This window comes from Sycon ciliatum, chromosome 12 (assembly GCF_964019385.1).
Source record: "Sycon ciliatum chromosome 12, ocSycCili1.1, whole genome shotgun sequence".
NCBI lineage: Eukaryota > Metazoa > Porifera > Calcarea > Leucosolenida > Sycettidae > Sycon > Sycon ciliatum.
In genome coordinates this window covers 15242890-15257109 of record NC_088654.1, presented here as the reverse complement: position 1 = coordinate 15257109, position 14220 = coordinate 15242890, and the positions used below count along the sequence as shown (strand labels likewise).

Genomic DNA, 14220 nt, shown 5'->3' with positions numbered 1-14220 from the left:
AAATTCTGCTGGCAGAGCTGCAGAGCAATCCGGATGTGTCATGTCTTATGGCAACTCCCATATTTGCAGCCTTAACATGTGAGCTTTTCAAGAGCAGCAAAGCCGTGTGGAAATGCAGCGCATCCCTGTACGAATCGTTACTTCGCCGAGTCGTAGAGCGTGCTGGTGGTGCAGTTTGTGAGTTGATTTCACTGGCACCCAGCAAAGTGGTCCAGTCGCTGCAGGAACTGGGGCGTTTTGCATATCGCATGCTGCTGGTAAAAAGAATGGTGTTCAACACATCTGACATCACCAACTCCGACTTGAGCAAGGATGCAATGAACTTGGGTCTTCTGCAAACATGCCAGGGCACAATGTCTACAGACGCTCGGCAATACCGCTTCTGTCATCTGTCACTGCAGGAGTCTCAAGTTCTTGGCGGCATGGTTCATGGCACAGTGTGTGGTGCAAGAAAGACATCACGCCATTGCACTAGTACGGCGACTGGGCGCGTACGATGGCCATATGGCAATGTTCTGGAAGTTCCTCAGTGCTCTATGCCCGGAAGACGTGTCGCTGACCATCATGGAGGAGCTATGGCGTGTGCAGTGTGCGGATCCCATACCACTGGATCCTAGCCGCGAGGCCCATGAATCCATCAAAGAAGCTAACCTTTGGGCCATTGGCGGAGATGAGGAAATGGTTGTCTATGAGACTACTGCGGCCTCCCAACATGCCGAGACTGCCGCTAGACGTGCTGCCACCGCCGCTAAGCTAGCCGAGGAAATGCGCACCGACTCAAGTGTCCTGACCGGTCAGATGGAGATGGCAAAGGTCCACAACCGCCTTTGCGAGGTACTGAAGGCTGAGCACATGACAGTCCTCGCCGACATTCTCCTCATTCCTCGGCATGACCGTGGCAAGGGCCATGGTGGGCAACGTGTGCGCCGTTCCATGCCCATAAGCCGAGAGCCCACAGACGCTCTATTCCTAAAGACTCTCCTGACGGTGTGGATGGAGAGCGGCAGTGTTGCGAATGGCACGGTGCTGTTGGAAGCGCTATCCCAGGTGGATGCCGAGCTGGCGCGGCCGTGCGAGAGTCTCCTTCATCCCGCTGCTATGCTGCTGAGTCATGCATACCCCCAAGCTGCTCCTTCTCGCATTGTAAGTCTAGCTGATGTTGTTCCTGCTTATCGGGATTCGCCCATACGTAGGTTGTTTGTTCATCTTGTGGTGGCATATCATGAGCATGCAGAGTATCACGGTGTGTCCGGCAACTGGACGCACCCTTTCTTTCGTGCTTTGCTTGCATCAGAGCTTAATCTTCATGATGTTTCTCTTTCTTCTCATGAATGTGTTGCTCTCAGTTCTTTACTGTGTGGCTATACATGTTGTGATTTGGAGGAAGTCGACCTCCGCTGGTGTAGCATTGGCGATGAGTCGTTTCAGAGCTTATCAGCAGGCTTACTGAGGAGTAGCAGTGTACGTGTACTAAAGCTATGCCAGATTGCTATTCATGATGGTCAGGCATTGTCCTCCGTGATTTCAGCTATGTCTGCTAGCCTTGTCGATGTGAATGTCGGTGATAACCGTGTTGGTGTGAGTGGTTTTGTGTCGGTGTGCCGTGCACTCGGTCAGTGTAAGAATGCACACACTGTCAATGTCAGGTACATGTATAGTGATGGTGCTGCACCGTTGTCTGTACTGTGTGATATGTTGGAGCAATGCACACAGCTGGAAGTGTTGTGCTTGAATAGCAATTTGCTTGTGGGCAGTGAGGATGATGAACTGAGATTCATTGAAGCCGTGAAAGTGTGTACACGGTTACGTGAACTGTCGGTCAGCTACTGTGGCTTGAGTGAGAACGTTTGTTCTCAACTTGTCACTGTGCTCACAGAGAGGGAGTGTCTTGATCGCTTGCGTGGTTTGTGAGTATGTAGACTGGTTGTCTGAGTGGAAGATGTTTATTGTGTTGTAACTATTACTTGATCACACAGTCATGTAAATATATTAAATTGTTGTAAATTGTTGAGACAATGTAAACTTTCGTAGTGTTTTGTTCCCCTGTACACCCCTCTAAACCCTGACCATCGATAGGTTTCTTTCTTTGCATGCATTTCTTCTTGTACATAATTATTATGTTTTTGCTTGTTGCTTACTAATCTAATGTTGAGGGCGGTTGTACATTTCTGATGCCTTTATGCCTGCTGCTGCCGGTACTCTTTTGTTGTCATTTCCTCATTGAGTTATGAACTGATGGCAATTTCTATGTGTGTCATTGCTTGTGTTAACATGGAGAATAGAAGATGAAAGTAGAGGTTGCTACGATGGTTGTGTGTGTGTGTGTGTGTGTGTGTGCGCGTGTGTGCGTGTGTGCGCGTGCGTGCACGCATGCGTGCGTGTGTGGGTGAGTGAGCTTGTGGGTACGTGCCTTTACTTCCCGTATGTGTGTGTGTGTGTGTGTGTGTGTGTGTGTGTGTGTGTGTGTGTGTGTGTGTGTGTGTGTGTGTGTGTGTGTGCCAGCTAGTTCGGTTGGTAGGTACACTTATGCCTCAGATTGTGTTGGGTCTGTTGCCAACAGGCTTGGCTGCTTGAAGGTGTAATGTTGTACCTGCCACCTTTGTTGGTTCCAGGGTTCATATACTTTCTATTTGAAGTATACATACCTGTTAATTAACCATAGACTGCTTCTGGCTAGATTAACTCTTGTGTAATCAATGGTGCTAGTGAAGCTTTTATCAGATTCACTCTGATTTAGCTACTCACACTAGTAGCACATATTACCTTCACTGGGGCAGGGGCAACTGCAGTTGGATCCCGGGACGGGTACCTGATGCCGTCAATCCTTTTTCTGCACCTTGTCCCCACCCACTTACTGAGGTGTGGTGAGCCCATAAGTGGGATCATTTTCAAGTCCACCCAGAGTTTTGGGGATTTCAGGGGGTGTCGGCCGTTGGGCGGTTCAATAACCAATTGAGTCATCTTTCCAAGATTCCTTTTGAGTCTCTCTCCCCTCTCCGGGGGGGGGGGGGGGACTCACGTGACCAGTTCTGGCAGTGAGCAACAAGTACAGTACAGTACAGTGTGTGTGTGTGTGTGAGTTTTTTTCTGGGGGGGGGGGGGGGGGGGTATGTGTGCCCGAGCTCCTACAAATCTGGGTGTAGTTGTGCGTGATCCCGAGGACTTTGTGCTTATGACTGTGTGTGTGTGTGTGCCTGTTTGCGAAAGTATCCGCACTTTGTGTTTATGACTGGGTTTGCGTGTGCGTTTGTGTCTATGACTGGGTGTGTGTGCGTGTTTGCGCAAGCAACCACACATTGTGGACGTGGCAGAGAGGGGGTGGGGGTGGATGGTAGTGTTTGCGAATACAATCACACTTTGTGTTTGCGGCTTGCCATCAGCACTTCTTGCGAATGTTGACGTGTGTGTGTGTGTGTGTGTGTGTGTGTGTGTGTGTGTGTGTGTGTGTGATGTGTGATGTGTGTGTGTGTGTGTGTGTGTGTGTGCGTGTGTGTGTGTGTGTCTGTGTACAGATCAGACCTCGCTACTGTATAATGTAATCTCTGGGGGATTGGAAAATAAATTATGTTATAGCGAGGTTTATGTTATAGTGAGTTGGGCACACGAATATGCAATATGTATGTCAAAATGACACTCTTCACTTTACATACAGGCAGGGGCGGATCCAGGGGGGTGCGAAGGGTGCAAATGAACCCGTCAGGATTTTTCCAAAAAAAAAAAAAAAAAAAAAAAAAAAAAAAAAAAAAAAAAAAAAAAAAAGGTCAGGCCAGGCCAGGCCCAGGCTCGCTGCGCGGATCCGCGGATGATTTGTGTGCAATCACGTGATCGTTCTGGACACGTGCTCAACTGCTCGTTAACGCGTTGTGCACGTCAACGCGCCAGGGCTGCACATTTGGAATAGAACTTTTTTGGAACTAACTGTTACTTTTTCACCGGCAACAACCTCACTTCGAAGTTCTTTACTTTTGACGTTGCATGTTTCAGTTGTCGTGTTAGCTTCTTTCAAATTCTCACTGCTTGTTCCGACTCCGTTTCCGTGCATGCTGAGCGGAGATGTCGGACACAGCTGGTGGACCAGCTGGTGAGACCATGGAGCCTGCTGCTAAGCGCCGTTGTGAGAGCCATCATCCTTTTGACATTGGGCGATTTGCTGGATTGATGGAGAATGCCAGCAATGATGACATCAAGTCGCTCCTAGATAATGTTTGGAAGCCTTCGAACCGCATGGACTGCCCATCGACATCTGGAAGACGTTTTCAGCTCTCGTAGATTGAAACTTATCCGTGGCTGGCGTACTCCAAGGAAGTGGATGGTGCGTTCTGCATCTGGTGCGTTATATTTGGCCATAGGTTCCAGGCATTGAGTAAAAACTCTTCCAAACTGGAACAGCTGTATCGTGAACCCTTTCGGAGTTGGGGCAAGGCATCTTCCAAGTTGCAGATGCACAATACCAAGTCCCATGTCCATAAGTTTGCTGCCCTGGAATATGACAATTTCCTTCAGCTCATCGAGAATGTTCGCAAGCCTGTGGAACAGATGATCAGTGCTAATCATACTACTCATCTTGGTGCTATGTGTAATTATGATATTATACAGTAACACACATAACATACTTTGTCTTTGGTTTACTACTGCAAAAGAAAATATGTAAGTTTCATCCTCGCACCCCTCAGCTTTGGGGTCTGGATCCGCTCCTGACAGGTATGTACATGTGTATGATGACTAGCAAAGATCTGTACAGGCTTGTCAGCAAAGGGGTGACAAGAGTCATGCAGTGCGTGTACTTGTACACGTGACATGATTTGAGGTAAAATTCAGTAGCAGGAAATAGTAGAATATGTAAATAATCGACGCGGACCGGTATTTTATTACTCCCTGCAGTGCTTCCGAGGTGGACTGCTCAGCCTCGAACTCGTCGCGAGAAGCGCATTTATGCCGTGTACGTACTGGTAAAGTTATTTTTATACGACTTCAGCTTACCTTATGCTGGAGGCCTTTTTAGAACACAGTGTCCTCCATCTTGTTTCATGCTGTCAAACACTACTACTACTAGTACTAGTAGCAAGAGTACATAACCCCATGTACTCTTGCTACTAGTAGTAGTGTTGGGTTATACAATACCATGCACGTACATGTACATGCAATACAATGCTCTTGTAGAGACATTATTATCATTTGCCTACTCAAGCTCAACTGATCAGAACACTGAGCGCGATTTCCCCGAAATAGCAGGGACTCGGAGTGATGCTTTCCTGCAGGCTTGCCGAGTCACCATGGTCACAGTGGAAGGTTGGTCGTTCTACTCATAGTCCATCGGCCAAATCTCAGAAAGGGCCTCTTTCGGCGAAGGTGATGCACTGAAGCTCCAACTAAACGCCCTTTGGCACACTAGCTCATGAGACCCCATAGAATACGAATCCGTTTGTTGGACGTTGCCAATCCAGTCCAGGATAGTCGAACTGGGTCGAATACCTTCTTCCGATTTTCGTAATTTCGTCCACCATTACATCTTTCTCATCGACTTTTTTTCGCTTGGCGAATGTTCTTGAGCCGCTGAGCAGAATCTACGCACGCTCGAACACTTGAAATGCCTGCATGTTGACGGTTCGCAAGATTCTAGCGAGCTTGGTGGAAATCTATTATTTATTTTGACATTTTTGGGGGAATCTGAATTAGAACGGTAGAAGCTCATTCGGAGAAGACGGCGTGTCGCCGCTGTCGGATTGTCGCTACTGTGTTTCAGACGTATTTGCTTGACCGTGCTATTGAGGATGGACAGAAGATGAAGTGACGGCTTTCTTGAACACGGACGTTTTGTCTACATTGTAGCTGAAACATCTCATCTGGCGTCTAGAACGCAATTATTATGAGTTGTGAGTGCCAGCTGAGCTGAACACAAGCTGGACACCATTCGTCAGCTGGGAATTTGCATCGAAGCTCTTGATAGCCACGATCAGCATAATTATACAGAGGTAACCTTGTTTGACTCAATACGCATGCAGGCGATACCACTAGTGGCAATACAATGTAAATGGTGCAAAATTGATGCAACAGCGAATATGTACTTCGTACAATCACGAACAATTGTAACGCAAGTGTTCATGCCTGTCATAGAAGAATTTCAGCCCGGAAGTCTTGTTGTCATGGTCATAAATAAAGTAGGACTTGAGTTGGCTCTGGACTTGTGGTGAATACGGTCATTATTGCGAGAAAAATATTTAGCCATTGTATGTTAACACCTGATGCCGCACTACAAGCAATATTTCATGTACATGTATGTGAGACTCAATAGTACAGGATCCGAAGCTCAAAAATAAAATTGGGTCTGCCACTTCACTCCGAGTATTTGCCGCTTTCAGAGCTGATAGGTGATGGTAATAGAAGGTCAATTTTGTTTGTTGGCCCTTCTGAATCGGGGAAGGAGACGAGCGGCGAGAGGGTTTTCGTCGACGATTTCGCAAGCCTTCTCAAGCATTCTCAAGGAGGTCGCAAATTTATTTTCGCCGTGCGTCCGTACGCGCATGGCTTGAGCATGCACACATTGCGCACCCACGACAAACATTTGAAAAATTTAGGAAATGACGACGCCGTAGAAAATGACGGCGCTGGCCGGGGAACTTATTTGAGGAAGCACGAGGTCTTTCAATTTCAATCCCACGCGAGTAAGCATGGAGGAAGACGAGAATTGTGCCTCCTGTGCACAAAGTCCAGGTAGTGTTGGGCATTTAGTGGCTTCAGCCAGTACTCAGGTTTCGGAAATTTCGTGGGGCTCATGTTTGTGCCACTGTGTGAAGATCGAAGGAAGCGAAAAGGAGGAGAAAGTAAATTTCACGAACACCAGCTGGTCTCGAGTGGTATCTGCTGCCAAAATTCGCCAGGACGGCACATGGGCCTTTCTCTGCCAGGAGCAGTGTAGCACGGATGAGAGCACCCCGCGTGGCTGGTACCATAGGCGCTGCTATGCAGCCTACACCCACAAGAAGACTCTGAGTCGTTTTGAGGGAGAGGAGAGTGGTGGCCTTGTCAGCAATGTTGACGCAGAGGAGGTGGGTGACGCAGATGCCTGTGAGGATGAACCTCCCAAGAAGCGTGTTGTGACACGAAGCAAAGTGACAACCATCGACATCACTCTGTGTATAATATGTCAACAAAAAACAAAAAAAAAGAACCGGAAAGCTGAACCGCTTACCCTCTGTTCAGAATTCCGTGCTGGCGAAAGCCTGATCCGTGCGGCAAATGCACGTGGAGATGAAGCAGGCCAGCGGATTTTACTTACCCTCCAGGAGGGCAGTCCCGATTGTGTAGCATCGGACATATGCTACCATTTCTCCTGCTACCGTAACTACACTCATTCTAGCACGGTGGCAGCACTGGAGGCAAAGAAGACGACGGCAGTTGCAGAAGACAATGTGTACGATAGAGCCTTTGAGTGGCTAGCTGTATGCATGGAGAAGGAGCTCTTCAGTGAGACAGAAATACGAGCGATGCGTATGGACAGCCTGACGTCCAAGTACAGCGCCAAGCTGGCAGAGCTCGGAGCTGCAAGTCAATACCGACGATGGCTGCTGAAGAAGCGCCTGTTGGAGCATTTTGGAAAACGCATCAACTTCGTCCGTCCTGGTCCATTGTCACCCGAGAGCGTTGTAAGCAGCTCCTTGACAGAATCACAACTGCTACAAATAGTTGGTGCAGCAGTAGCCAAGGCTGAGGCAGCCCAGCAGTGCGCCGACGAATATGCTGGAGATGATATGGCGGATGAAGATGCACCTCCAGCTATTGATAGCAGCTGCAAGGTACATGCCTTCCACACAGCCATGGCTCTGAACAACGCCATCCGTGATCAGCAGCCCACAATACCCACCATGCCACATGCCAGTGATATCGTAAATGAGAATGCGCCAGTGCCAGACATCCTCTACAATGTGCTTGCCATGACCATTGTCGGCCCTGAGAAGTGTGACATTGGTGACCTGACGGACTCCCGTGTCCATGTCCCTGCCGACATCCATTGCAAGATTTTGGCAATTGCTGAGGATATTGTGTATGCTGCAACTCGTGGATCTATTCTGACACCAAAGCACGTAGCTTTGGCGCTTACTGTCCACCACCACACGAGGAGCAAGCACATGGTGGATCTTCTCAACCAGTTCGGCCATGGCATATCGTATTCAAAGCTGCGAGAAGTAGAAACCGGGTATTCTCTCGAAGTAGCAGGAAGTTCCGCAGCCAGCAGTGTTGTAGTACCCCGTGGCATTTCCCAGCATGGAGGTGATGTTCATTTCTGCTGGGACAATAACGACCTCAACGAGGAAACTCTGAGTGGCCAAGGGACGACACACTGCACCAACGGCATTGTGCTCCAGCACTCGCTGCCCTTCCAGGACGATCCGTGTCCACCAGAAAGTACGAGCCGTGCCGAGCCAGGTAACCAACGCCGACCGCGAAGTGTTGCCCCACCTGCAGTTCCGAGCCTAGAATACAACTGCGGTGCGAGACCAAGACCTCCTCCAATGGCCCATCCAGTTCCTGATGCACAAGGCTCGATTGACCCATTTCTCACTGTGGCATCGATTGACCTGATTTGGTTCTTGTTGCGCGCAGACCAGACGGTATCACCGAAGTTTGGTAGACCTGATGACGAGTCACAACTGGTACCCGCATGGTCCGGCTTCAATGCTGAACTGAACCAGTCAACCGCGCCAGGGACACCAACAACAGTCGGTTACCTGCCGATCATCCCAGCATCGCCTACAGCCATGAGCACAGTTTATGAGCTTGTTGTCCGGTCCCTCCGCACATCGAAGAAGCTGAATCAGCCACATTGTATCATCACCGCCGACCAAGCAGTTTATGCCAAAGCTGTGGAAGTTTGCTGGAAAAATGCTGAGCTGAAGGATGTAGTCCTCCGCATGGGTGCATTCCATACGTCGTGTGCCTTCCTTGCTGTTCTTGGGAAGAGGTTTGGCAGTGCTGGCTTGGAAGACCTCCTCGTCGAGTCAGGCGTAGTTGGCAGCAATGCGTGCAAGCAGGTGATGGCCGGCAAGCATTACAACCGCGGTGTTCGCCTCCATAAGCTTGCCTTTGAGTGTCTGCTGGGAGTGAACTGGAAGCTGTACGAGGACAGCATTGAAGGTGAGGGGACAGAAACATAGGAGTTGTGCTGCAAACTTTCTTTATTGCATTCCATCTGTGCACACTAGACGAAGTGAAGTAGTTTGAGAAATGGTGCCTGTTGTTCTCACTCCAGTGGTCTGCATGTAGCACTTTGTTGTGTTCTAATTTTCTGACCTATGTACATGTGCGTGTGTGTTCATGTATTGAAGGTGGAGGAGACACGGTGTCAAGCGATCTTGAAGGAACTTTGTCAGCATTGCGCACATCTGGTATATTTGATGGTGCTGAGTCAGTAACCAGTTCATCCAGCTACCAGAAACTTGAGCAAGGGTACCGAAAGCATGTTCAGCTGCAACGCACCAGCCCAGCATCACCCATGGCCCAGTTTTGGCTAACATACCTCGACATGGTTGGCCTGCTGCTTCAATTCATCCGAGCTACGCGGACAGGGAACTGGTCGCTACATCTGGCATGCATAGAGAACATGTTGCCATGGTTCTTTGCATACGATCGACAGAACTACTCCAGGTGAGATGCTTGGGCCCTTCATTAAGTTATCAGCTGTGTGACCGACGCAATTAAAACATTTTGCTTCAAATACGAATCATTCAGTTCTCCTAAATTGAGTTCTCATTACATTGTGCTTCACAGGTACCTGTCGCTGTATTGGCAACAAATGCGTCAACTGCCTGCTACCAACCCTCCTGCCCACAAAGCCCTATCAGGAGGTTGCTTCTCTGTTGCAAGGTCTACGAACAGCTTCTCGAAGGTGGCTGTTGATCAGTGCATTGAACAGACCATCAACCGGCAAAGCAAGTCACATGGAGGACTCATTGGCTTCAGCCGCAACCCAGGTAAGGGCAAAAATTCGTAACAACTGACCAAACTTCAAATTATCCAATAGAACATACATGTACACTGATGGGGAGATACTTCCTGATGATCCCACATGCAAGATCAAACAGTAAGCAACCAATGTACACTATGCAAACACAGTGTGCTGCCCACCTGCATCACGAATAGGAAATGATTCGACTCTAATGTGATCCTGAACAGTTGTGGATTACATGTACATGATGATGTATTTCTCCTTCCCTTTTCTGTATAATTGTCCTATAAAGGAACTGTTCACCGCTGGGTGCTCACAGCTCACGAGCGAGCAGCTGTTGCAAGTGCATGTAACGACCTCGTCAAAGCGGAGGACTATGATGGCACAGCACGTCCACACAAGGACAACACAGACAGCAGAATGAAACGGGATCAAAGCGACTATGGGAAGCTCGAAAAGCGGTTGGCAGAGTTCAGCCATCCGTTCCTTGGCGAAGATTTGATCAGCCTCTCCAGTGGGAAAGTCTGTTCTGCTCAAGCAACCTCCGATCTCCTATCCAGTCACACGCAGGGAAAGAGTGCAATGAGCAAGTTCGTGGCAGACCGCTTGGAGAGTCAGGTAAGACGGTTATGATTTTGCAGCACACCATGTTAAAAGTCTTGACGTGTGGATATATGATAGGATGCATGTTTTGGTGACATACTTTGTTACCAAACACATTGAAATCAAAAGTGACGCTGTAGGGGATGTTATAATTCCGTTCTGTACTCCGTAATCCATGCACTACGTTCTAAGTTGTCAACCCATTTGTGTGTGTGTGTGCATGCGTGACTTGTTTCTTCCTACAGGCAGTTGATTTCTTCACACCGATATCACGGCTGAACCTGAAGACGTTCTCGGAAACCAAATCTGCAGCAAAGAAGTCTTCCAAGACAACAGCGATCGTGGCAGATAGGAGCTTATTCGGCCGGCTACTAGTTATGGCTCAATCAAGGTCATTCGACTTGAAGGAACTCTTCCAGCATGAGCTTGGACCAGTCCCATGGGCCCTGGCCAACGCAGACGGATCCCTTGTGAAGACTCCAAAGAGTAAGCTGCTGCTTGCTCTTGAGAAGAAAGTTGACCCACTGGAGTCAGTTCCGCGTGGTCCTGCCGTTATGGTCGACGCGATGGCATTACTGCAGAGCTACACATCTGCGCCACCGACATTCGGACAGCTCAGCGAACAAGTCTTCAAGCAGCTAGTCTCCTACCTTCCAGCTACACCTCCAGCACGAGTTGACTTCATAGCAGATCAATACCACACTGCGTCGATTAAGTCGTGCGAGCGCTCAAAGCGAACGGCCTCAACTGAGCCCCTGCGAGTGGCAGTACAACGTCCAGACCAGGCTATTCCTACTCAGTGGAAGCGGTTCATGGCAAGCGGAGCGAATAAGGCCGGCCTAATCCAGTTCTTCGCTGACCATTGGAGTTCTACACCGGAGCTCAAGGCAACATTGGGTGTCAGTCGCAGTGTATTCATAACCGTGGGACAGCAGTGCTACGTGTTGCAAGAAGAAGAAGGGAAATCGACACTTTCACGGCACCAGGTGTCCAGGTTAGTATTATAAAAGACAAACAGTACAATGTCATGTTTATTGCGACTTTGACTATTGTCAAGCAAGTGGTATAAAACATTTGCTGCATATTGGTCCCACAAGTACAAGTAGGATATTGCTGATGGATTGAATTCAGTGATGAAAATCACATAATCTGGCAGAGCCATGTTATCGTTCTCTGAATGCCCGGGAAATCATTTTGCTCTTTTTACAATTTTGATCATGTTCACAGGTTGACCAGCAATCATGAGGAAGCAGACACCCGGCTGATCCTTCATGCCGCTGATGCTGTGCAGCAAGGATTCCCAGATGTTGTCATTCGGTCGCCAGACACGGATGTAGCCGTGATTGCCATTGGCTCCGCTAGCAGCATTCCCGGTCGGCTCATATTCCAGACTGGCACGCAGCAACGGAGGCGGTTCATCGACCTTACCCAGCTGTCACAGAAGCTGGGCCCCCTGGTTTCGTCTGCAATTGTTGGACTGCATGCTCTTACTGGGTGTGACAGTGTCAGTTCCTTTTCTGGGAAGGGAAAGACTGCTCCGCTGAAGCTGCTCCTGTCAAGCACGCGACTGGCAGAGGCACTGGCGACTCTGGGTGTCAATGCTACATCGGATGACCAGCTGCTTTCTGAATGTGAGTGGTTTGCGTGTGCCTTGTATGGCAATCCTGGCCAGCAAGACATCAACAGCCTGCGCTACCAAAAGTTCTGTGCGGCCACATCCTGTGCTCCGCACAAACTACCGCCCTCACGCGACGCTCTCCATCAACATGTGGCCAGGGCTAACTACCAGGCCCACATTTGGCGGAGCGCCACCACTGCGATGCCAGAAGTACCGAGTCCAGTGGGCCATGGCTGGCAGTCGGAGACTGACGGCACGCTTTCCATCTCCTGGATGCTGCAGCGCGTCGCTCCTGCTGACATACTAAAACTGGTGAGCTGTGGGTGCAAGACAAGGCACTGCGTAAGTCAGCACTGTTCGTGCAAGAAGGCGTCCTTGGCTTGCACAGACATCTGCTCGTGCTGCTCATGCGCCAATCCGTTTGGGGCCGTACTCGAACAGAACGACAGCTCCGGTGCCGCAGATGTGGGAACAACTGCATGTGAAGGCGACCAAAACAGTGAGAGCGAGGAAAGTACTGGTGCTGACGACTTTGAAGAGTCTGACTCCAGCTCAGATTCTGATGAGGATCCAGATCAGGAGTTTGACGACTCGCTGTAGACACTGGCAACTGCACCGTCCTCCCCTGGTCCAAGCCACCCATTGTGTTTGTGAATTATGGCTATGGCTGTCAACACACCTAACCTGTTCACACATTGTATATAAACTGCTTGTACATAGCTTGGCTTCTAAAGTGATGACGCTATCATCCTACATTTTATTCCAATTTACATATTAAACTGGGCATATTGTCCATGAATTGCACAGCACTGGACATGTCTTCCTTACTACAGTTGTAGTATTTATTTATTTCATTTTCGATTGAGTAGTGACTACAATGCGTTTATATCATTTCTAGTCTTCTCTAACTCTAATTTAATCGAGTGCTATTGAAGGTGTGTGTGCCTGAGAGAGAAGCAGGGAAAGGGTCCAAGCTTACCTTTGCAGAATGATAGGTAAGGTGTCCCTCGTATCGATCGTATCAACGAAATTCCAATCAAGAAAACATTTGAGATCACTCGCGAAGCGGCGTCAAACTACACGACACGACGGGTAGTTTGTTGGCTGCCATTGCGAGTTGGTAGTGGAAGGACCAAACGATATCTAGGCTAGGCTTACGAAGTCCCTGTGCTTTACTTCTACAAGAGCGAGAGTAAACTTCTTGACCAAGAATATTATTATTATGATCAACAACAAAGTGAAGTCGCTCGCCGACCAGATCAGACACTCGCTTTGAGTTTTCAAATTTGAGTGCATTTGGTTGTCATGTGCGTACTCTACGCAACTCAGAATCGGCCCGAGACGAAAGGTGAGCAGTTCAAGTGACCGACGAAGCTGAACTAAAATTGCCTCTCGCGGAGCTCCTTCCCCGATCTAGACGGGCCAACAACTACCATTCGACTCCACAACAGGTACTCTCTCCACCTGTACAGTTCGATTTTACTCGGATTCTAGTGGCAGACCACTTTCAGATTTAGACACTTTTTTTTGTCCTGGATCCCCGACTACAATTGCATCCACAAGGCCGTAGATGCATGTAAGCACACAATGCTGTACAGTATAAGTAGTAGTCGACATGTGGTGCCTTCCTGCTGCACATGCGGCAAGTTGGCAATGACACATGACTTATCTGCACCGCACAGCGTGAGCTTAGAAAGGAATATTGCACACATAGTGCTATTTGTGTTCCGATATCATTAAGCCGGTATACATGTACTAGTATCCTTATACATGTACCTGGTGACTCGATAGGCGATGCCGACTGTACTAATCTTATCCATATTACCCGATAGGCTATAGCACACTGCGTCAGATCACTATGCAACAAAACAAGAGCTTTGGAGCAAATATACACTGAAGCAAAGTAGGTTTCAACGGTACAGCACTTGTCACGATGAGGGGAGTTACGAGGATGGTTAGGCCGTGACACATAGATGATGATTGTTAATGATTCATGCACGGTGGAAAATAACCACCAATGGCGATGATATTGCTTTCACAACAATGACATCAGTAG

At 48.7% G+C, this 14220-nt stretch overlaps 1 protein-coding gene across 1 annotated transcript; it reads left to right on the top strand.

The window, feature by feature from the left end:
• Positions 1-6295: 6295 nt before the first annotated feature.
• On the top strand, positions 6296-13088 carry LOC135827849 (uncharacterized). Its single transcript, XM_065340280.1, has 6 exons — positions 6296-9132; positions 9324-9642; positions 9766-9968; positions 10236-10561; positions 10792-11540; positions 11774-13088. Exons 1-6 carry the CDS (start codon positions 6669-6671, stop codon positions 12762-12764), a joined length of 5052 nt encoding a protein of 1683 aa, XP_065196352.1. The 5' UTR covers positions 6296-6668; the 3' UTR covers positions 12765-13088.
• Positions 13089-14220: the final 1132 nt, after the last annotated feature.

Bases quoted from the DNA above. Each gene is read 5' to 3' on its own strand.
- LOC135827849 (XM_065340280.1), top strand. From the start codon at position 6,669: ATGGAGGAAGACGAGAATTGTGCCTCCTGTGCACAAAGTCCAGGTAGT. The intron at 9,133-9,323 runs GTGAGGGGACAG...CATGTATTGAAG, and splicing joins GTACGAGGACAGCATTGAAG to GTGGAGGAGACACGGTGTCA. The intron at 9,643-9,765 runs GTGAGATGCTTG...TGTGCTTCACAG, and splicing joins GATCGACAGAACTACTCCAG to GTACCTGTCGCTGTATTGGC.